The following is a 24072-nucleotide window of genomic DNA, read 5'->3' as shown; positions in this document are numbered from 1 at the left end:
ATCAACTTCATATTTGAAATACAACATAGTTGCAGCATTGACCTTTCACAATAATCTGCTGAGTGTCATCTTTAGAAAGTGACTGTTTTCCAAAGCATTCATGAATTACAGTGATTTAAGTTCAGATTTCTGCTCAAAAAAGGTGAGCATTTACAGGTTAAAGTGTTAAATTCTGTCATCATTTACCCTCCCTCATCTTGTTCCAAAACCATAAGACTTTCGATCATCTTTGGAACACAAATGAAGAGATTTTAAATAATCTTAGAGATGCCTGTCCCTCCATTGACAGTCTACGCAACTACCAATTTGATGCTTCAAAAAGTTCATAAAGCGATCGAAAAAAACAAACAAAAAACATATGAATCGAGCAGTTTAGTCCAAATTTTCTGAAGAGACTCAATCACTTTATATGATGAACAGATTAAATTTAGGCTTTTATTTACAGAAGCTCAACCATACTTGCTTGATGCATGAGAACAAACCTCATTGGTTCCTCATTGCGTGAGCTCAAACATGCTGCATAACATGAGAATGAATCTCATTGGTTCTTGCTGTGTAACACACGAAACTGAACATCAATGGTTCTTGCTGAAGCTCAAAAGTGCCGCGTAACACACAAGAATGAACCTCATTGGTTCTCGCACGTCTAGCAAACATGCTTGAGCTTCTGTTTACCACAACTGATGTTTGAGTTAATGAATGTTTATATGAATGAAAGCCTTAATTCATTCTGTTCATCATATAAAGCGATTGTGTCTCTTCAGAAAATTTGGACTGAACCGCTCAGTTCATTAGTTTTACAATATCTTTATGAACTTTTTAAAACGTCAAAGTAGTAGTTGCGTAGACTGTCAATGGTGGGACAGAAATCTCTCAGATTTCATTAAAAATATCTTTGTTCTGAAGATGAGCGAAATTCTGACGGGTTTGGAACTACATGAGGCTGAGTAAATGACAGAATTTTCATTTTTGCATGAACCAAACCTTCAAACCAGAAAACATTTCTTTGAAATTGTAGTAATAATTTCATAATATTACTGTTTTTGCTGTATTTTTTGAACAAATAAATGAAGCCAAATCAAAAAACTTTTAAAAGTATTTCAAAAATCTTACCGGCCCCAACATTTTGAACAGTAAGTGTATCTATATTTATATTCCTGTGTGTTTCTCTCCCTTCCCTCACTGCAGTATTTTCTGTGTTTTCAGAGAGTGTTAGACATGAAGAGAGAAGAGTTTGACGTTCTACCCGGATGGAAGCAAGTGAACCTAAAGAAAGCCAAAGGACTCTTTTAAAACCTGAAGACAGAATTATCACTGTCCACTTCCTCCATGTCCACCGGTTCTGCGGTCACCTCGGCATTTTGACCTCTTTCGGTTAATGGAGGTGTTTGTTCACTAAAAGCAGGGTAAACGGTCAGGTCAAAGGTCACTTTAGGATCTACAGATGCACCTGCTGTGGCGTCCACTTTTGATGTATCTATTAAGTCTGTGGAGGTGATGTCTGTGTGTGTCTTCTCATCATGTTCATGTACAACGATTTGCAGTCTGTGAGCAGTGCGTAAGTCCCTGTAACATCTAAAACAAGTGTTTATCTCTTGAAGTACATGGAGTCAAACCGTTCGCTCACATTTCCACCTGGTCTGATCTGCAATGTGTTTTTGTTGTTACGTGTACATTTGATAAGTCTGCTGAAAAATTGGAAATTGTATAAACTTTGTAGCAAACAAAGAAACGGCAGAAAATCCCGTGTGATCGCTCTTAATGTTGTCATATGTCTTAGGATATTCCTGTTTGATTCGAGGGGAGTTTACATGCCGCGTCTGTATTTTTTGTGTGTTCTTCTCGTGTGAATGGCTGTTGCTTGTGGTGGTGATGCTCTCTTCTTCCTGAGGTGTGAGGGACGTCATGTTTGTTTGTATTCGGACAGCATGGAGTAATGGACGAGAGAAAGAAAAGATATTAATTTAAATGTACAGTATAGTGCCTTGCTTTTGTGTACAGTTTCTATACCAAACACACACTAGTCTGCATTTCAGAGACTTTCTTTGTGATAAAAGAAATAGTGAATAAAGAAAGCATATTAAAAACAAAATTCTCTAATGTCTTGTATAACTTTGCACTGATTTTAAGGACAACGTGAGACAAAACAGGCTACAGAAGTGGGAAACGAAATGCATTTTTGATTGTTCGGTTCAGCATGTTCAAAGGTAGTCAATTACACAAATGTTTACACAGATAGTCTACACTCTCCTGTTAAGACAGATCCAAAAAAAATGAAACACAGATAAGTTATATCAGCACTTTTTAATTTAAAAATGTAAACCTATGCAAAGCCACTGAAATGAAAATATAGGTCATTTAAAGTTTTTATGTAGGCTAAATGCATTCTATAAAGAAAGTTATGACAACAAGATGGTTTCAAAATGACACACTGTTGATAGTGCGACCTCAAGGCGGGTCTCATTTTTAAATGAAAAGTGAAAGTATTTTACTCTCCGGCATCATTATCTGCTCAAGCTCTCAGGATACAAAGCTATGTCCAAGCTCCAGGTAAATATGGCGTTTCTAACATTCTTGACTTTGACTAATAATACTTTTAATAACTACCAAATCACTTTTTTTGTATTTCCTGTATTAAACATTGTGTTTTACTATTGAACATAAGACGTACTTTTATGACGTTTTAAAAAAGTACATTTTGTTTGAAGATTATTTTGTTTCGTCAGTTTTAATTAATTTCGTCAGTTTTGAGATTCGGTTTTGTTATCTAAAATAAAATTTAGCCTAATATTTTAAGTTTGCACGACATAGATAAAAAGTGAAACTAAACAAAATTAGCAAATTGAGTCATGAAGATGAAAGCAACAGGATGACCACGCAGTGTACTTCCGGCAGAGGGCGCTACATGAATCCAAAACTATTAACACATGGAATGTTTGCTGTAAATATACCACAACATAAGCTAGGCTACTATTGAGAACACATATCCTCTTTAATATAAGCTACACGTTCCACCTCGTTCATGTTGTCACACAATATGTAGGCTATTCCTTATTTTGTTTTTTACCATGGGTAGAATGGAGAATATCTCGTGTTTTTTCCGTGGGTGGGAGCTCAACCATTTCCGTTGGAGCTCGAGCCCCTGCCCTGACCACATGACTACTGTCCAGTGTGCGTTTCTGTAGGCTATTTGTTGGTGTTTTCAAACTGGTGGGTGTTTATAAATCATGCAATGAAAATGATGAAGGATTTGTGAAGGAGGTAAGTAATGAATAAATGATTATAAATGAATTAATCTGGAGATAAAATCATTATTTCTAAGCTACAAGATACTGGAACTTACTTGCCTACTGTTGAAAACTCATACACATAAAATAATTATTTCCTCATAATTGTCACACTTCCCCCAGTTATCTCAGTGGCAAATGGTGTGCCCAATTCACTTCTACATAAAATTTGCCTTTTTTCTCAGGTTGAGCTGGTCATTTCAGATAAGAGGATTGACATACTAAAAACAGCAGATGGACGGGTCAAATGATGGTAATTTACAGCCCAATGAACACACCAGTCAGATCAGGACTGATTTGCATAAAGTTATATAATAATATTTCTGTTATAATAATATTTTATAAATATTTGCATGTAAACTATGGTTAAAAAAATATCATTAATGACATGCCTTTCCTTTCTATTAGAAGAAAAAGGGGAAAACATGGAGCCTCATGGAGTCTCTAAAATCAGTATCTCTGCCCAGAGTGGAAGCAATATTTCAGCACCTGTGTTATTAAATTCAACAGTCACTGGAAATATTAATATTTCTAATAATTTCTTTCCCGGTGAGTGGAAGTATCTTTCTCTGTTGGTGGAAATGCCACAGCCGAACACAGCTATATTAATTCTGTTGTCAGTAATTAGAAATGCACAGAGATTTCCAAAGAATGAAATAATGTACTTTTTCTAAAATCTAATAATCTAAAGTTTTCTTATTCCTGCTGTAGGACCTGTGGCTGAAATCACAGGTACAGTACTGATGGGTAAAATTACTAGTACTGCAATTTTTGACCATGTTTGTAAGACCTTACCCAAAAATGAAAAGTCATAATTTACTCACCCTCATGCCGTTTCAAACCTGTGCAACATTCTTTGTCTGCAGAACACAAAAGAAGATATTTTGAAGAATGTTGGTAACCAAATGGGTTGCCATTTCTCAAAATATTTTATTTTATTTTTTTTGTTCCACAGAAGAAAGAAAATAATACAGGTATAAAACCATAGGGTGGGTTGCACCAGCAAGGGCTAAATTAAGCACAGTTTAGAGCTAATGTAGGATTTGTTGATCTAGGCTTTATTTTAAATCGAGTTGTGTTGCATCAATTAATTTCAAACACAGATTAACAATTAGAATTCTAACCTGCAAAAAAGTCAATGTAAGTTCTTTGCCTGCAATCAAAACCTCCATATACGATTAATTTTCTCCACCATGATGGATTCGCCATTGACAACAACAATGTTAATATTCCATTTCCACCAGAAACTCTCTCTCTGACACTGACATAAGTAAAATCAAGCACCTATGCATGCAGACTGCTTCTACAGACATTTTTGAAAGAATGGGTCACTCTCAGGAGCTCAGTGAATTCAAGCGTGGTATCGTGATCAGTTGCCACCTGTGCAATAAGTCCATTTGTGAAATTTCCTCACAACTAAATATTTCATGGTCAACTGTTAGTGGTATCACAACAAAGAGGAAGCAATTGGGAACAACAGCAACTCAGCCACGTAAAATCACAAAATGAGGTCAGCACATGCTGAGGCATACAGTGCGCAGAAGTCACCAACTTTCAGCAGAGTAAATAGCTACAGACCTCCAAACTTCATGTGTCCATGGCCGAGAAACTGCATCCAAGCCTTACATTATCAAGTGCAATGCAAAGCGTCAGATGCAGTGGTGTAAGGCACGCCGCCACTAGACTCTAGAGCAGTGGAGACGTGTTCTCTGGAGTGACGAATCACGCTTCTCTGTCTGGCAATCCGATGGACGAGTCTGGGTTTGGTTGTTGCCAGGAGAACGGTACTTGCCTGACTGCATTGTGCCAAGTGTAAAGTTTGGTGGAGGGGGGTTTATGGTGTGGGGTTGTTTTTTAGGGGTTGGGCTTGACACCTTAGTTCCAGTGAAAGGAACTCTTAATGCTTCAGCATACCAAGACAATTTCATGCTCCCAACTTTGTGGGAACAGTTTGGGGATTGCCCCTTCCTGTTCCAACATGAATGTGCACCAGTGCACAAAGTAATGTCCATAAAGACATAGGTGAGCAAGTTTGGTGTGACCCTCAGATTAGCTCAAGAACAGTGCATAGAGAGTTTCATGGAATGGGTTTCCAAGGCCAAACAGCTGCATCCATGCCTAACATCACCAAGTACAATGCAAACCGTTGGTCGCAGAGGTGTAAGGCACGCTGCCACTAGACTCTAGAGCAGTGGAGACGTGTTCTCTGGAGTGATGAATCACGCTTCTCTGTCTGGCAATCCAATGGACGAGTCTGGGTTTTGTGGTTGCCAGGAGAACGGTACTTGCCTGACTGCATTGTGCCAAGTGTAAAGTTTGGTGGAGGGTGGTTATGGTGTGGGGTTGTTTTTCAGGGGTTGGGCTTGATCCCTTAGGTCCAGTGAAAGGAACTCTTATTGCTTCAGCATACCAAGACATTTTGGACAATTTCATGCTCCCAACTTTGTGGGAACAGTTTGGGGATGGCCCCTTCCTGTTCCAACATGACTGCGCACCAGTGCACAAAGCAAGGTCCATAAAGACATGGATGAGCAAGTTTGGTGTGGAAGAACTTGACTGGCCTGCACAGAGTCCTGACCTCAACCCGATAGAACACCTTTGGGATGAATTAGAGCGTCTTGTCCAACATCAGTGCCTGACCTCACAAATGTGCTTCTAGAAGAATGGTCAAAAATGTCCATACACACACTCCTAAACCTTGTGGAAAGCCTTCCCATAAGAGTTAAAGCTGTTATAGCTGCAAACGGTGGGCCAACTCCACATTAAAACCTACGGATTAAGAATGGGATGTCATTTAAAGTTTATGTGCACGTAAAGGCAGGCGTCGCAAAACTTTTGGCAATAAAGTGTATTTACAGTATCAATTAATGCAGTAATATGGCAGCCTAACTTAAGACACAACAACCAAGATGAGTAGAAACACTAAGGTGGACCAAGATGAATTACGGATCCACATCCCGGACTCGATAGCAGGCATACCTCACAGGTCGCCACGATCCTCACACTCTGCCTGCTCAATACACTTTATTTTTCATTTTAAGTTGTAATAAACACCTCTCGGAGACCTGACGACACACCCTCTGTTTCTATCTCTGTTCAATCATCCACATATTTTAATTGTAGGTGCACTTTATTTTATTTAAACCTCCTCACCTGTAAGTTTAAAAGGAATCCCTAATTGAGATTTAAATCTTATTTTAAAGTTATGGAGCAACAGGGTTAAAGTTAATATATCTTATATATAAATTAAACCCAGGATCATAATGATGGTTTAAATGTAAACCTGCTTATTTTCAAATGAGGTTTAAAGTTTGGTGCAACAGAAATATTAGATAAACCTTGACTTAATCTAGATTTAAGATTAATCCTTATTGGTGCAAAACACCCCATGAGTATTAGTAATGATGAACGAATTTTCATCTTTGGGTGAATTACCTCTTTAAGTAGGTAAAATACCCAATATTGTTACCATATAGTGAGAATTATCAGTACTTGTACAATTTTATATATATTCACCAAAATGTAATATTAAAAAAAAATCTTTCTTTTTTGCAGATACAAGCTCACTGATCGCCGAATACAAGAAGTCCCTGCTGTCTGAATATGCATACATTACAGAATATACTTCACGTGCTGGTGAACAGGTGCTGCTTAATGACCGCTACGTTGACCCGCTGATAGTTCAGAAACACAGAGAAAAGAACGAGCGAGAGAATGAGATGTGCTCTAGAGGGCAACGATTCTTCAACACCAGAGAAAGTAACCAGAGAAACCAAAACATCAGCCTTGATAAGCTTTTCGGTCCAGATAATGGCTCCAAAAAAGTGACTCCAAGAGCTGTGATTCTCCAAGGTGATTCTGGAAGTGGGAAATCCATCACTGCACAAAAGATCGTTCTGGACTGGGCCTCTGGAGAGCTCTACGCTAGACTCTTTGATGTAGTATTTCATCTAAGATGCAAAGAGCTCAGTGGTCTTTCAGGTGAGATGAGCTTGGTGGATCTCCTTGACTGCAGTTTAACTCCAAATGAGATTGATCAGATCTTAAAAGACACATCACAGAGGATCTTGTTCATCATTGATGGTTTTGATGAGCTCATGCTTTCTGAATCCAAAGAGTCATTGCCACAAAAACCAGCCATCAAATCCCAGCCATTGGCCATTGTTTGCTCTCTTCTGAAGGGACGTATGATGAGAGAGTCCTTCCTGCTGGTTACTACAAGATCGAGTGCTGTAGACAAACTGGAGATCATTCTGAAAAAGCCTCAGTGCTTCATGGAGATCATGGGATTTTCAGAGAAAGGAGTGAGTGAATACTTCCAACAGTTCTTTGAGGATGAAGAGTTTTCAAGTCAAGTGTATGAGCAGGTGAAGGTACATGAGATGCTCTACACCGCTTGCTTCATCCCAGTCATCTGCTGGATTATCTGCACAATTTTCAAAAGAAAAGGAAAAGATGGTGTTGTAACTAGCGAGTTGACGACCACCACGTCCATATTTGTTGATTTTGTGTTCACTCTCTTGAAGCATCACAGTAGTTTGAGTCAGCAAGAAGAGCTCGACCTCCTCAAGAACCTGGGTCAGCTAGCGGAGAGTGGAATGCCGAAACGTCAAGTCTTGTTTCCCAGAAATGATCTTCCAAAGGCAATCTCTGATTTACCAAACATTCCCTTCCTTTGCACATTTCGCCAGCAAGAGAGAACTTATCTGAAGGAGATGTTTGGTTTCATGCACCTCAGCTTTCAGGAGTTCTTCACCGCTCTGTTTTACATGTTAACAGACGAGGTGGATGCAAAAATAAAAATCAAGGAGCTACTGGAGTCAGCAAGCCATGGGAGGCGCAATGAGTATCTCTTTCCTGTAATCCGGTTCCTTTTTGGTCTCTCAAACAAGAAAGTAGGCTGTTTAATCCTGGGGGAAAATCCACGGTCAACATCTTCCTTTATTCGCAAGGAGCTGGAAAAATGGATCAGCAAAGTTATACAGAAGGACACAGTGTACGTGAATGATTTCATTTTTCAATGCTTGTATGAGCTCCATGATAAGAACATGTTGAAGAATGTCATGAAGTTCTGGGAACGTTTAGGTATTAACATACGCTGGTCTTTGAAGGGTATTGACTGTCAGGTTGTGATGTACTGCCTCCAGTATTCTTCACGCATTATCAGAATGGAAGTCAAGTGCAATGCAAAAGATTTAAAGATGCTTCATCCTGCACTCTGCAGGTGTACAACTTTATGGTATGTATTCTTAAATTATATGCTATTACAAAAAGTATTTATATTTCATGGTTTCCAAACAGTACCATCACAGTAGTGTCCAAAATGTTTATTACCATCTCATGTTTTAAAATCCTTGATGATGTATACAATTTATTATAGTTATTATTATTATATGAGAGGATTAGTTTATGTCATGAAGACTTGTTGGTTTCTGGTTTGTGTTTTTGAAGGCTGGATTTTGATTCCATATCTGACACCGATGTCAACCTCCTGACATCAGCCCTGGGGAGGAAAAAGAATGTGGACTATTTGAAGTAATGTTCTCTTTCTTGGTTGTGATTAATGTGCTACTCTTTTTATATGTGTAAATGCAACAATGCCACCATTGCCTCAAGAATGAGTTGTAGGAACTAAATGGCTCCACGTCTTTATTCCGTTCCTGGGTTAACATATTTTGGAACAACATTCCTGGAACAACATTCCTGTCTAAAAAAATGTAATCCTAACCATATCCCTACCCCTAAACCTAAACCTACCCATAAGTTATTCCATAAATCAGAGGGAAATGATAGGTGAATTATGCTTATGTAGAAGCACCTAACCCTGGTTGTAAGCCTAAAGTTGACATAAACTGTAAACTTGTCTCTCAGATCTGATTGGTTGATTGGAATTTTCCAGGATGTTGAACTTGGTTAAATCAGATTCTACTTAAATGGCTTGCAAGTTATGGTCAAACCTTTACTGTGATTTTGCCAAATACATAGATGCAAACTCCTCACCTTTTTGAGATCAAAGTAGGTCACCTATGAGATTTGTGTAGATCAGATGAGAAAGTGTTTTGGGAGAGGGGTGATCTTTTGTTGATCCAGGAACAGCATTCTTGTCCAAAAACATACTCCTACCGCTAAAACTAACCTTACCCTTAACTTATCCCTAAAATTATAGGGAAATGATAGGTAAGGATGATATAGAAGCCTCTGACCCTTGTTGTAAGCCTAAACTTGACATTAACTAACCTGTCCCTCAGATCAGGGGTGAGTTTTCTGAAAGCATCATTATGGTCATAAGTCCCATTGAACTCTATTGGTAACAACGTAACTTGCTAACATAGCTTGCTTTGGGAAACACACCCTTGATTAGTTGATTGGAATGTTGTTCCAGGATCAACAAAGATGTTGATTCAGGAACATGCTGAACTTGGTTAAATCAGATTCTACTTAAATGGCTTGAAAGTTATGATCAAACGGTTGTTGTGATTTTGCAAAGTAAGACATGTTCCTGGATCAGCATCTTTTGTTGATCCTGGAACAACATTCTTGTCCAAAAACATAGTCCAAACCCTACCCCTACTCCTACTCCTAAAACAAACCCTACCCTTAACTTATCCCTAAAATTAGAGTTAAATGATAGGTATGAATGATATAGAAGCCTCTAACCCAGTGATCTCAAACTCAATTTTTGGAGGGCCACAGAGTTTAGCTCCAGCCAGCTCCAACTCACACCTGTTTGGAAGTTTCTAGTAATCCTGAAGATCTTGATTAGCTGGATCAGGTGTGTTTGAGGGTTGGAGCAAAACTGTGCAGAGCTGTGGCCCTCCAGGAATTGAGTTTGAGACCACTGCTCTTACCCTTGTTGTAAGCCTAAACTTGACATTAACTAACCTGTCCCTCAGATCTGATTGGTTGATTGGACTATTGTTCCAGAATCAACAAGGATGTGTTTCCAGGGACATGTTCTACTTGGTAAAATCATGTTCATCATGATGGAACTATGATCTGATTGACTAATTTAGCCATCTTTCCACATATTTCCATGTTCAGCAATTTTAAATGATAGTAAAGATCATTTTTATGCCACATCATAATTAAAATGAAGGGTTTGTAAAGCAGTGTTATAAATGCATTGCAGGATGGAGGATGGATCTCTATCAGATGAAAGTGTGCAGAAGATCCTGAAAACCCTCAGTGGACAAACATCAGTGGGTAACATTCGACTGGTGTTGAGGAACATCAGCGAAGCCAATATTGATTTGACCATGAACTTCCTTGTGAAAGAGATGATGGATAGAAGCTTCAGGTAAATAGATGGCACATACCATGGACATGAACGTCAATGTTTCTGGTTTAAATGTATGTAACTGATGTTCATGTTCATTTCATTTGATATTCACAGCGTTTGCATTGCCAATCAAGCAGAAACCATACATAAGGGTCTTTGCTCAGAGTTCACAATGGCAAGCCAAAATAATTCTGTCTGGTAATTAATTTCATATATATTTTTCAACAAACATCATTCTCAGTTAAAGTTTCTTACATTTATTCAGATAAGAATATAACATTGTTACTTGAAGAGACTTGGATACTAATAACAAATATGAATAATTGTTCCATTTAATTTCAGGTTTACTGTTGGGCATTCAGAAGGACATCAGGGTGAAATCTCAGAAAAGCATGGTCTTTGTTCTTATCAGGGGTTTACAAAAATATCCTTCGCTCTCTGTCCTTTCTCGGCAGTACCCATGACTGAATTCCTCGAAGCATCCCATAACCTCAGATGCTTCTCAGAGCTGTAGGTATTTCATTTTACTTTAATAAAACCCATCCTTTTGGGTTTTTACATGTATAACATTGGTATTTGTATGTATGTTTCAAGGAAAAGCATCGAGTTTGGTGTGAATGTGGATGCTCTGCTGTCTTTCCTGAATTGTGTTCCTGGTTTAACTGAGCTGGACATATGTGCAGAGTTCCTGACAGATATTTGGACCTCCAGAATTCTGTGCTACCTTCAAGTCAATCCTAAGATTTCTCACATAAAGTATGAGCAAGTAATGTTTACATATTAAGCTGTAATCTCTCAATAAATGTCCAGCTGATTTGTATTTTGATCACATTTATAATCTTTTAGGTTTCATTTGAGCAACCTCATGATTAGTGATGATGAAAGGGTCTGTTCAACATTTTCGGTCTCTAGAAAGCCATTTCGACGGTAAGTCATCCTTTCTTTTCATTTGACTTGATCCATCTAGCTTGTGTTTGTGCTAAATAACTGTTGGTAAAATCTTTTTTAGGTACAAGATGCATGAAAGTGAAGAGAAAAATCCATCATTGACTCTTGCGATGGACAGATGGGGTCATGATATTGCGTAAGAATTCATGCATGAAATATCCTCAATTATTTTAACTTGAACACTTGAACCAATTTTTCAATTGTTTAACCAAGATTTTTTCACATTTATAATTATGAATGATTCTTTCCAGATATGGTAGCAGTGGAGAGCCGGGATATTCGCATGTTCTGGACAAACCGGTTCTGGTGAAGCTCATGCTCAGTTTCCCTCCTTTTAAAGGGTCTAGTGTCAGTTGGGAGGTTCTTTTCAAAAGGCTTTACCAACTCATTCTACTGACAGAACAGTGAGTTTAATTTTATTCACTGTTTAAAAAAAAAAAAAAAAAATTAGTTGAGAGAATGTAAAAATTTAACATTATGCATTCTGATTATTAGGTTCTCTCAGTCTACTGTTTTTCTATATTTTGTCGATTTGAATGTTTTCATTCACTAAATGTAAAATGGCAATAAATTCATCAAGGCAACTACAGTTCTCTTGTTCAGAAAGTTTTCAGTTAGTAACACAATAAATTGATCTATCATTTTGCTAGCCATATATAGTTTTATAGGACACTTAAAATGTGAAGTGAACTATGCTATCTTTTCTTCTACCTTAAAAAGCAAAGATATATGGGATATGGTTTTAAAAGTGACTGTACATAGACCTCAACACTTGACACACAAACCGGTCAGTAAACAGCAAAACAATAATCTTATTACAGTAAGCAGATAATTTATTCATGCTGCAGTGCATGCTGGGAACTCACAAACCTTTCACTATCACTGTTCAATTTAAAGCTATTTGTTTAGATAACTGTGTTTGATTAGTTGAGACAATATTTGGTGGAATTATGTTGCATTCACATTTCCCATACACTGGAAATTGTTGTTTTTTTTACATTGTGGATGTAATATGAAAACTGAATGAATGAAACTGACTTTAACTGACTTAACTTATGTTTCAAAATCAAAACTTTTCAGAACATAAAGTCATCATGATTTTTAATAAATATGCTTCATATGCAATAATGAAAACAAAATGCATTGTATCGTTCAGTGGCCTGTGGCGAGTCTAATAATATTTTTTATTATTTATTTTTATTTATATTATTTTTTTTTAGATGCCCAGAGTTGGATGAGCATACAGATTCTCTGCTGCTGTTCCTTCACTCTGTTCCTGGTCTGAAGGAGGTTAAAGTTTGGCTAAACAACCTGATTGAGAGCTGGGCGGCTGGTCTGTTCACCCTCTTCCTGTCTTGTTCCAGCTTACTTCACTTGCAGTAAGATTAACCTATTGTGTTTTTCTACCTGAAAACTTACTAGTTCCATGGTGTAAATACTATTACATAGACATTCAATAGTACCATGGCATATATTAATGTATCATGGTGTTACCATCTGATACCATAATGCCACAATACATTTGCAAGAATACAGTTGTCTTCATTCTGTGCTTAAATATTAACACAATGAATTCTCTTTTGGCAGATTGAATACCAGTATGTCTCTTGTTAATGATGTGGAGAGTCTGGGTGTGATGAGAGAAGATGAAGGTGGAGTGAGGTAACAATTATGTTTTAAACTTTAACCCCAACTATACTTTCTAGTAACATTCACTTAGATTTAGAATTGACATTTAGCAGTTGTAAATTATTTTTTTTCTTTGAGCTTCTTGCAATGCATTCTAGAATTGCTTTATAAGAATGAGATGCTGCCTTAAACCCAAAATATAGTTCACTTTTTCCACATATGCGAGGATCGGTGTACGGTGTGACGCAAACTTTGTCATCAGAAGAGAATGCGCACTGCTGGATTTTGGGTTGCACATGTGCATTTAATTTTTTTTCATTTTTTACTATTATTATTATTATTTTTTTTTTAAGTAATTACTTTATCCACAAGTTGGCAACCGTGGCCCTGGGGGTGTCGATCCATAAGGTAGTTAAAAAAAACTGCATAAACAGAACAGACCGGAACACATGCACGCTACAGCAATAATGGAGACATAGACGAGAGATTGTGCGAAGAGATTAGAAAGCACCCTCATTTGTACAACTCTAGCATGAAAGAATAAAAAAATTAAATGGGTTATAACTCAAAACTGCACGTCGAACACCTGCGTACGAGTCAAATGAAGTACTTTGCAAGGCTGTGCTTTTGACTGTGCTAAAACAAAACGTGTTAAAAAATGAAGTGTACCCAGGGCTTTAGAAGTTGAAAAAAGCATCTGGTATTCTGAGATGGTTATTAAAATTATCACCAACTTTTCAGCAGGAAAAAATATAGAGAGAATATAATTGCTTAAATTCATCTTTGTTCTTTATAGCGTTATGCTATGTTTGTCCTCTGTTGTTTTGCAGGCTCTCTGTCGGCTGTAACCATGTGAATTATTTAGACGACTGTGATGATTTCGACCTCTTCAAACCTCCGGAGCACAAAGTGGTTCCCTGCATCACCATCATAGTGACTGATGACTCTGAGAATGCAAATGCTGACTGGAGGAGATTCTTTCAGGCCTACAACCAGCTGAAAGACTTGACTGAGTGGTAACTATTTCAACACCAGAGAGCGAGAAGAGAGTGTTTATATGTGTGAAATAGGGAGAATAACAGACAAATAAGCAGAGTTTTAGTTCACAATGATTCAAAAATCTCTATTTCTGTGCTTTTAACAGTTCTTCAGAGTACGATACGAGTGTGAGTGATCTACTCTCTGCCCTGCACTCGGTCTCTGGTCTGAAGAACGTGGATCTTGCCTTCAGATTCATGACAGTGGATGGAGCATCCAGAGTCCTGGATCTCATTCAGATGAAACCCAGTTTGAGTGCATTAACGTAAGAATTCAGTTCACTTCTTTTCATACGAGTACACATAGATGAGCAGACCTGATTTTGCACCCTGAATTTTGTGATGAGAAAAGCTCACATTATCACACCACTGTGTTTTTTGTGGCTCAGTTTTTTGGCAGTCAAGCAGCCTGAGACAAGTAAAGCGAACCTCAAGAAAGGCTACAGGAATGAATTCTCCAGGTGAGGCATTAGTGATTCCTGTACTGAAATCTAACACGTGGATGGTACATGGCTAGGGGAAACATGGGTAACAACTGCTGTAATGATCCTTTTCTGTGGAGTGACAATGACCAGCATCCAAGAAGACATGATGCACTAACTAATGCTTTATAAAAGACCACATAGTTACTTAAAGGGATAAAAGGAAATTCTGATAATTTACTCAAGTTGTTCCAAACTTGTATGAACTTATTTCTTCTGCTGAACACAAAAGAAGATATTTTGAATAATGTCCATCAACAGTTTGGTTACAAACATTATTCAAAATATCATCTTTTGTGTTCGTCAGAAGAAAGAAATACAGGTTGGTACAACTTGAGGGTGAGTAAATGATGACAGAATTGTCATTTTGGGTTAATTATCCATTTAATTTGAGCATAGAGAAAGAGTGAGAGCTGAAGAACTAACTCTAACAGCACTCCATACTATTACTCTTCATCTACTGCCCCCTAGTGGTGCTATTAAGCAATAACATTAGTGCATAACGCAACACCAGTGTTATTATAATTTTATGTACAATAACAGTATTTATAAATATATTGTTAACACTGTTATTTTTATATTTTCAGTTTTCATTTTTTTTATTTTAGTTCAAGTTTTAGTAAGTTTCTTTTGTACTTTTGTCATTTTTAGCATTTTTTTAATGTTTCTGTTTAACTTTTATTTGTATTAGTTTGTTTTAGAACATGAGCTTAATTTTGTTTCAGCTATATTTTAGTTAATGTTATCTTATTTTAGCTTAATTTAAATTAATGTAAATTATTTTTAATATTTCGTTTTAGTTAATAACACAATACACTGCAAAAATATAACTTTATCACAACAATAAAAAAACATGCTTAACAGATCTGTAATTTCTGCACATTTGATTATTAATATATATTGGAATATATGAATCAAGGCCAACTATTATAAACATTAATTGACAGCTGAATGGTCACTGATCCTGTGTTCTTTCTGTTTGAGACTTCACTATGCTTTTATAAACTGTTATATATTGTTATTTCTGTGGTTGTTTTTCAGTATCCTTAAGATGAGTGAGAGTGAAGAGGACAGTGATTCAGACAGATCAAATGATTTTTGGTGGGATGACAGTTTTTACTTCAATCTAATTGGAACCCATTAGTGTAATCTGATGTACATCTTTTCAGAGCGAAACAAGATATGACATTAGTTATAGTAAATAATCAGTCTGAACTGGATTAAAAAAAGTGTATCAGTTTTTGATTTTAGTTTGACTTTTTGTATTTGTGGTGAGGATATGCAATATATTTTTGGATTATTCATTGCAGATGTATTTGCAGTAGGAAAGTGTTCATACATCTAATAGTAAAATGATTTGTGAAAATATCCACAGCTGGCAGTCTGCAAGACAGATGTCAGGTGACAGTGATGAAGAGTGCTTGTCCTCGCCTCTCGGTGACTGCAGCCATGAAATGAAGTGAGAAAATACTGGATATTTATTATACTTCTGCTCAAAACATCAGACTGTAATAAGTTAAATCTGCTAAGAAAAGAAAAAAACTAACACAGGCTATGTGTCTTTTACCTGAAGTGATTCTGATCAGCTGGACAACGTGGAGCGTATTCTTTGCTCAGAAATCAGGATGTGGAAATATTTATCTGGACAATACAGGTAGAGAGAACTGTACTGTACAGTATGTTTGAGTGTTTGGTTTGGTTTGATATCACTGTACTGGAAGTTACTGAATATTTTATGCTGCTACTGTATTTAGAGCAATTGTGAATGACTAGTAGGAGTTAAGCCCTGTTTGATGCTTAACCAGTAGAACATGGTGCTAGCAACATCATGGGTTCGATATGCTTTTATTGAAAAAGAAGTATGCTTGAACACAATGTAAGTCACTTTGGATAAAAGCATCTGCTAAATGCCTAAATGTATCTCAGCCATTTTAATACAAGTGGATTCACATAAATCTGATAAAATGTTAAAATTCCCTTCTACCCTTAAAGGGTCTTTGGGGTCTTTTTAGACCCCAAATGACGTTTGTTCAATTTTTAAAAAAAATGTTCTCTTTGTCCAAATGACATGAAACTTTGTACAGTTGTTAACACTTTCTATATCTACAAAGAAAAAAAAAAAAATGGAGTGATATCTTTATGTTAGTGTAAAAAAAAAAAAAAAAAGTCACTCTCGGGGTCTCCACAGACCCCAGGCAACAAAATTGTATTATTTTGTAACAAAATAATTGTTTTTTAAAAAACAAATGTAATTTTACTCTGTTTATTAATGTTTTTACTTCATATTTGTGCAGTTTTTGGATCTTTTAAATTTATATAAATAAATAAATATTCAAATATTTTTTATACAAAAACAGCTTTTTATGTAAAATTCACTTTATAAAAGACCCATATTTCTAACTTTCATTCATGGGGATAACATCGATAATTTGACATGGTTTAGTGTAAGATTTTTGCCCATCTTTTGGAAAATCATTTTTACCAGTAGATGGATGCAGAGCTCCACTATTTGCTATGTGCTATTTGAATGACTGAAAAACATATTTTCACAAGTACTATTCATTTGGATTCATGTCTAAATATTATGAAATCACAAATATAACTGTAAAAATGACTTTGTCAAAGTTTAGCATTTTTTTGTACTGAAAAAAATAAGTTTTTCAAAAATGTTAATTTTGAGGATGAATTTTGTCCAATTTCTAAATGGAGTCTCATCTTAATGTAACAATATTGAAAAACAGTTTTTTTGTTTTTCATTACAAAAAATGCTAAACTTTGACAAAAACTAATTTTTATTGTCATAATTGTGATTTCATAATATTCAGTCAAATAGCACATAGCAAATAGTGGAGCTCTGCAGCCATCTACTGGTAAAAATGATAGGGTTTTTTTTTACTTTTAAAACTGCATTTTCCAAAAGAAGGGCAAAAATCTTACACTAAACCATGTGAAATTATCCATGTTATCCCCATAATGAAAGTTAGAAATGAGGGTCTTCTATAAAGTGAAATTTACATTTTTTTTTTTGTAAAAAAAAAAATAAAAAAAATAAAAATATCATTTTTTTATATTTATTATATAAATATAAATCCTCCAAAAACTGCACAAACATGGAGTAAAAACATTAATAAACAGAGTAAAATTACAATTGTTTAAAAAAAAAGAAAGTATTTTGTTACAAAATTGCATTTTGTTGCCTGGGGTCTGTGGAGACCCCGAAGACCCTGAGTGTACTTCCCAAATGAAGACCGCACAAGGGCTAGAAGAATTACTCAAAACAATTGTTACTCAAAACTAGCCCAAAATTACCCCAATCATGTTTCAGGGGGTAAAATCTGCATTTTTGGCGGGGTTACCCTGGTTTAAAAAAAAAAAAAAAATAAATAAAAAAAATAATAAATCGCATTCCAGGGCCTAAATATCATGTTTTTTGGGGTTGCTTCAACTCGTGGACATGAAAAACAACCTGCAGCAACAGTGTTAAAGTAGCCAAATTCTTCTGGAAAACCGCAGACTTTGCAACACTGCATCACAGTGATATACAGTATGTTTGCATTTGACTCACTATGTTTTGAAAGAGCCATATACAGTTGTTCCTTCACAAAATGTTGTAAACTGCTAAAATGTGTTAAGTCTAACTTAACTGCTTTATGTATTTATTTATTTAGCATTTCTATTTCCACTTTAGCTTGTTTTTGAAGTGCTATGGCTCCAGTCCCAGCACACAGTCACTGTTCTCAAAGATAGAGCTCACCCTGTCTGAAAACTCAGGAGAAACTAGCAGCAACTGGAAAACCTTTCTACAAGTATATAACCGATGCAAAGGGATCTCTATAAGGTAAAAATAAAGTTGTCAGAAATATTTAATTACTCACTATAAAACAGAACCTTCAAATGAATATTAAATCAATGTTAATTTATTAAAGAGGCCATATTATGCCCTTTTACAAAGCCTTGATTTTGTTTTGTTTTTGCAGTCTACTAGAATTGGTTTTCATGTTTGAATGTTTAAAACACAGCTTATTTTTCACATATTTGACATTATTGCAGCACCAGTCTGTCAGTAACGCTCTGTTTAGTTTCTGTCTCTATGAAGCCCCTCTTTCTGAAAAGCAAAATGTGCTCTGATTGGTTGGCTGGACCAATGTGTTATGATTAGTCAACTGTTTCCAGTGTGTTTTGGAAATGTCACGCCCCTTACCATAACCGTGAGTTTCAACACACTACTAATGCACCTCAACCAAGCCTTGCCCTGCATATGCCTTGGGCAGAAACTATTTAAAGGATTAGTTCACTTTCAAATTAAATTTCTGATAATTTACTCACCCCCATGTCATTTAAGATGTTCATGTCCTTCTCTCTTCACTTGAAAAGAAATTAAGGTTTTTGATGAAAACATCCCAGGATTTTTCTCCATATAGTGGACTTCAATGGCCTTCAAACGGCTGAAGGTCAAAATTACAGTTTCATTGCAGCTTCAAAGCGTTCTACATGATACCAGATGAGAAATAAGGGTCTTATCTTATTTTTTTTTTTTTTAGAAAATGAGTGATGGTTTCTCTAGATAAGACCATTATTTCTCGCCTGGGATCGTGTAGAACACTTTGAAGCTGCAATGAAACTGTAATTTTGACCTTCAACCATTTGGGCTCCATTGAAGTCCACTATTGTAACGAATCGTCACTCAGGCTGGGATCCATTTGCATGCTTTTATTAAACAAGAGCGTGGTCATACAGGCAGGGTCAAACACGAGCAGACAGGTATAACAGGGACAGGCAGAATCGTGGTCAGATAACAGGCAGAGGGTCAGGACAGGCAGATATCACTCACAGATCAAAGTAACAGGCAGGGGTCAAAGGCAGGCAGCAGAGAGTCGAAGACGGGTAACAAACAGGATCAGCAACAGGAATACAGTCAGGGTAATAACGCTCAGAAATGTTCACCAAGGCAAAACAAGACTTGCAATGAACTGCAGTGAATGAGAGTCTTTTATAGTCCGGGTAATGGGTATCAGCTGTGGCGCGAATTAGTCCAAGGCACGTGCTGATGGGAAATGTAGTGTGTATGCGTGTGTGTCAGTATTCGGGAGATGGCTCCCTCCGATGGCCAGAGGAGGAAACCACGGAGTTCGTCTCCGTGACAACTATACAGAATAACTGCCTTTGGAGTGACTGTTACTTTGTAGACCTTTTTCATGCTAAAATAGCAACAATACACATTAAAGATAAAGCATAAAATGATCTCTAACTAAATATGAACTACTTTCCATGCAACAACAGCAGTCCTGCATTTGACGAGAGTGTGGACGCTCTGCTGTTGTCCCTGCACTCGGTGTCTGGTCTGAAAAAGGTGCAGTTGACGACAGACAGCCTGACTACGAACTGGGCACCAAAGATCCTCTCCCTGTGTCACACATGTCCCAGCCTTCACACCGTCTGGTATGATGTTCTGCCAATACTTCTGCTAGAAAGAATGAAAACTAAATAGCAATTTGAGTATTCTCTTAGATAACTCTATTTGTGTTCCACATGAAATATAATGAAAAGTTATGAAGTAATGATAGTCTTTGCTTCTCTGTTGTGACAGAGAGATATCTTGAGTGAAACGTGTTCTTGAACAATCAAAAATGTAGGGCGGGACTTGATTTTGTCCAAGGGGATTGATTGGATGGTTGTGGCTTTGTATTGGTCGATTTCATGTGAGTGTCTGGTTGTCCCGGAAGAGGGAAGGGAAGAAAGATTAAAAAAAAAAAAAAAAAAAATGTAAATGATGTGTGCATCATTTACAAATAAATACTGCAATATTCCATAAAAAAAAAAAAATCATTTTGATTTGATTTGATTTTGATTGTGACTTTAAATGACATTGAATGTTATGGTGTTTGTAAGACCTATTTCTTTTAATTCTAAAAATTATTTTTATAAAAAAATTATTGCATTATCTCTGAAATCAGAAAGTCAGCTGTTTGTAGGAATCTAGGCCATTGAATTGGAAATCAGTAGATATTTTTTTTTTATTATGCAATTTTTATTATTTTATTATTTTATTGTTGTATACTAAAAAATTTAAATATACTGATATATTAAAGCAGGTGGATCAGATATTATGGTACATTAAAGTGTGTGTGTGTATTATATATATATATATATATATATATATATATAATATATTTATATACGTGTATATATATGTATAACATCAGCCCCCATTTTTGTTCTTGCCTGTCAGTTTGCAGGTGGAGTACGACAAGAGATACAGTGTGCTCAATGTGTGTTCCTCTCTCAGCATCACCAAAAACATCACAGACTCTACGTGAGTTCATCCCTAACTGTCCTGGTTATAATTTAATGACACAGATTCTTAATATGTGAACCTGTGACCAATATTTTAAAAGATGAATAAATAAGCTTTCCATTTATGTATGGTTTGTTAGAATATGAGAATATTTGGCCGAAATACAATTATTTGAAAATCTGAAATCTGAGGGTGCAAAAAAAAAAAAAAAAAAAAATGGTAGGAAATTTTGAAAATATTTTAATGGATCCAAATTATAATTTTGACCAATACAATGTATTGTTGACTATTGCTACAAATACCATGTGACTTATGACTGGTTTTGTGGTCCAGGGTCACATTTGAGCATACAAAATATGTACTTGTGACTTATATATTCATCTCTTTTCAAGCTGGACAGTTGACATTCGTTTGGCCCGTAATAGCAAGAATGAAATATCCCCATCATTCATTTCATTCACATCACCATGTTCAGAGATTCCTAAACTCAATGAACTCTTCGAAACACTTGACATTCTTAAAGATTTAAAAGACAGGTAAGGATTCTGCCATTTCATTATGTACGTGAAAATGAATAGGTCATAGCAAATATGAATCATATATATTTATCATTTGCCATCAGTGAACTCAACATTTCTAATTATTTTGCTCATAATCCAGCTGTTCAGAGCATGAAGAGCTTGTGAGCGATTTGATGTCCAGCTTGCTCTGTGTTTCTGGTCTGCGGAGAATCGGACTCGAGATCGGAAGTTTAACAGAGAACTGGGTGAAGTGGATTCTGTCCTTAGCCGAAGTCTGTCCCAATCTTCAGGAGATCAGGTGAGAAGGTGTTTAAAGGGTTAGTTCACCCAAAAATGAACTTTCTGTCATTAATTATGAAGTTCATCTTCGGAACACAAATTAAGATATTTAAAAAAAAAAACGATGGCTCAGTGAGGCCTGCATTTACAGCAAGATAATTAACACTTTCAGATTCCCAGAAAACTACTAAAGACATATTTAAAACAGTTCATGTGACTACAGTGGTTCAACCTTAATGTTATGAAGCGTCGAGAATACATTTTGTGCACCAAAAAAAAACAAACAAAGTCAATATCTAGTGATGGTCGATTTCAAAACACTGCTTCATGAAACTTTGAAGCTTTATGAATGTTTTATTTTTTTAAATCAGTGGTTCAGAAAAGTCATGTGATATCAGTAAACAAGGCTTCATTATGTCATAAGTGTTTCAAAATTTCAAAGGTTTACCACTGGGGGATGTGACTTTGGCAGTTTGATACACATTCCGAACCACTGATTCGAAACAGAAGATTCGTTAAGCTTTAAATATTCATAATGCAGTGTTTTGAAATCACCCATCACTAGATATTGTCGAATAAAGTCGTTATTAAAAATATCTTAATTTGTGTTCTGAAGATGAATGAAGGTCTTACGGGTGTGGAATGACATGAGTGTGAGTAATAAATTACAGAATTTTCATTTTTGGGTGAACAAACCCTTTAAAAGAAATAGCAGTGTGTCCTTGAATGCATTTTTTGTCATTTAGACTTAAAAAATACATTTTTGGTAAACCTTAGTTATATATTTATATTGAAAAGTGTTATTGTTTCAGATATGACTGCATAGAAAGTGGTGGCTTGTTGTTGGAGGACGTTGTGAGGATCCTGCAGAGCTCTCAGGTGGATTCAGATTGCAGGATTATCATCACAGGGTCTGTCCTATAATCTTATTTAACCATTTATTAAAGAATTGCACCGTTTTTAATGGTTTAATGACTGTTCAATCTCTTTAAAGGATGAAGCGCGGTAAAACGACAGATGGGTACACTGAAATCATGATGGACACATCCAGATCACCATCAGCCTGCGATGAGAAAGTGAAGGTCACCTTCTGTAGGAACTCTCAAACAAGACTATTCACAATAGATGGCATTGAGACAGAAGACAAGGACCCTGAAGACTTCATCCTTGAGGATGAAGACTTTATCATTTTTTAGAGATATATGGAAAAAATTAATCCTATAATAAACCTTTAAACATATAGTTAATTATATTTTTAATTCATCTTATTGTTTTAAGTGACAGACTTAAAGTGTCAGAGAAAATTTGGAACCTGGGTGGCTTTAATCAATATTGTAAGATGAAATTAACCAGGACAAAACTAAACAGAGGATGTCATAGAAGAAATGCTGAAGAAAAGTGTGACCTAGTGTTGTAGACCGGCCTCAAGACTGGTCAAGACCACAACTGTGAAGATATCACTAAATTGCTGTTGCATTGTTTGATTTATTTGTTAATTTGATTGAAAGTAAAACTTCCTGCTTCAAATGCAATCAAGAACTTATTTCTTATTTGATATCTTTTGTAACTGTTGTGCTGGAACAGAAGTTAACGAGTGATTGTGTCAAAAATATCACCAAAATTAATACAAATGCCCACATAATTCAAAATATGATTGCAAAAAAGTACTTATGAGATCTTGGTTTTTTATATAACATAATATATAATTTAGCAATATGACGAGCAAAAGAGCTGTTTTCACAAATATGAGCAGAATTGGAAATTGATTTTATATGTTTAGATAGATAGATAGATAGATAGATAGATAGATAGATAGATAGATAGATAGATAGATAGATAGATAGATAGATAGATAGATAGATAGATAGATAGATACAGCTCTGTTTGATTATACTGATTGGACTTGATTAGGAAAGCCACACACCTGTCTATATAAGACCTCACAGCTAACAGTGCATGTCAGAGCAAATGAGAATCATGAGGTCAAAGGAACTTCCTGAAGAGCTCAGAGACAGAATTGTGGCAAGGCATGACTTTCTACAACTTTCTCCCATCTCCCGACTGCATCTCTGGAGCTCAGCCACAGTGATCTTTGGGTTCTTCTTTACCTCTCTCACCAAGGCTCTTCTCCCCCGATAGCTCAGTTTGGCCAGACGGCCAGCTTTAGGAAGGGTTCTGGTTGTCCCAAACATTTTCCATTTAAGGATTATGGAGGCCACTGTGCTTTTAGGAACCTTAAGTGCAGCAGAAATTTTTTTGTAACCTTGGCCAGATCTGTGCCGTGCCACAATTCTGTCTCTGAGCTCTTCAGGCAG

The 24072-nt window shown here is 36.2% G+C and overlaps 2 protein-coding genes across 14 annotated transcripts in view; both read left to right on the top strand.

Moving 5' to 3' along the window:
- Positions 1-2082, top strand: part of svilb (supervillin b) — a 68310-nt gene extending 66228 nt beyond the window's left edge. For all 11 annotated transcript variants that reach the window (XM_067363880.1, XM_067363878.1, XM_067363881.1 and 8 more), the window contains one exon: positions 1207-2082. In XM_067363880.1, the coding sequence (XP_067219981.1) occupies positions 1207-1293 (87 nt within the window). In that variant the 3' untranslated portion in view covers positions 1294-2082. The remainder of the gene's footprint in view (positions 1-1206) is intronic.
- A 403-nt stretch (positions 2083-2485) lies between these two features.
- Positions 2486-23710, top strand: LOC137003220 (uncharacterized). Of its 3 annotated transcripts, none has more exons than XM_067363287.1 (28): positions 2486-2550; positions 3473-3540; positions 3696-3836; positions 3999-4019; positions 6843-8526; positions 8739-8822; positions 10417-10584; positions 10681-10764; positions 10909-11076; positions 11161-11322; positions 11413-11493; positions 11576-11650; positions 11766-11918; positions 12735-12893; positions 13102-13176; positions 13974-14159; positions 14288-14446; positions 14570-14641; positions 15704-15763; positions 16038-16121; positions 16236-16316; positions 18351-18500; positions 19943-20101; positions 20892-20975; positions 21350-21493; positions 21618-21776; positions 22570-22668; positions 22752-23710. In XM_067363287.1, exons 2-28 carry the CDS (start codon positions 3522-3524, stop codon positions 22951-22953), a joined length of 4713 nt encoding a protein of 1570 aa, XP_067219388.1. In that variant the 5' UTR covers positions 2486-2550; positions 3473-3521; the 3' UTR covers positions 22954-23710. The 3 variants fall into 3 exon arrangements, with proteins under 3 accessions (XP_067219388.1, XP_067219391.1, XP_067219390.1); XM_067363289.1 differs by lacking the exon at positions 2486-2550 and adding an exon at positions 2562-3261; XM_067363290.1 differs by lacking the exons at positions 18351-18500; positions 19943-20101 and having other exon boundaries at positions 22752-23709.
- Positions 23711-24072: the final 362 nt, after the last annotated feature.

This window comes from Chanodichthys erythropterus, chromosome 16, assembly GCF_024489055.1.
Source record: "Chanodichthys erythropterus isolate Z2021 chromosome 16, ASM2448905v1, whole genome shotgun sequence".
NCBI classification, from domain to species: Eukaryota; Metazoa; Chordata; class Actinopteri; order Cypriniformes; family Xenocyprididae; genus Chanodichthys; species Chanodichthys erythropterus.
This window is presented reverse-complemented; position numbering and strand designations above follow the sequence as displayed.

Excerpts from the sequence above, each read along its gene's own strand:
- LOC137003220 (XM_067363287.1), top strand. Across the intron at positions 11,919-12,734 it reads CTCATTCTACTGACAGAACA|ATGCCCAGAGTTGGATGAGC; the intron begins GTGAGTTTAATT and ends ATTTTTTTTTAG. Across the intron at positions 18,501-19,942 it reads TGCAAAGGGATCTCTATAAG|CAGTCCTGCATTTGACGAGA; the intron begins GTAAAAATAAAG and ends ATGCAACAACAG.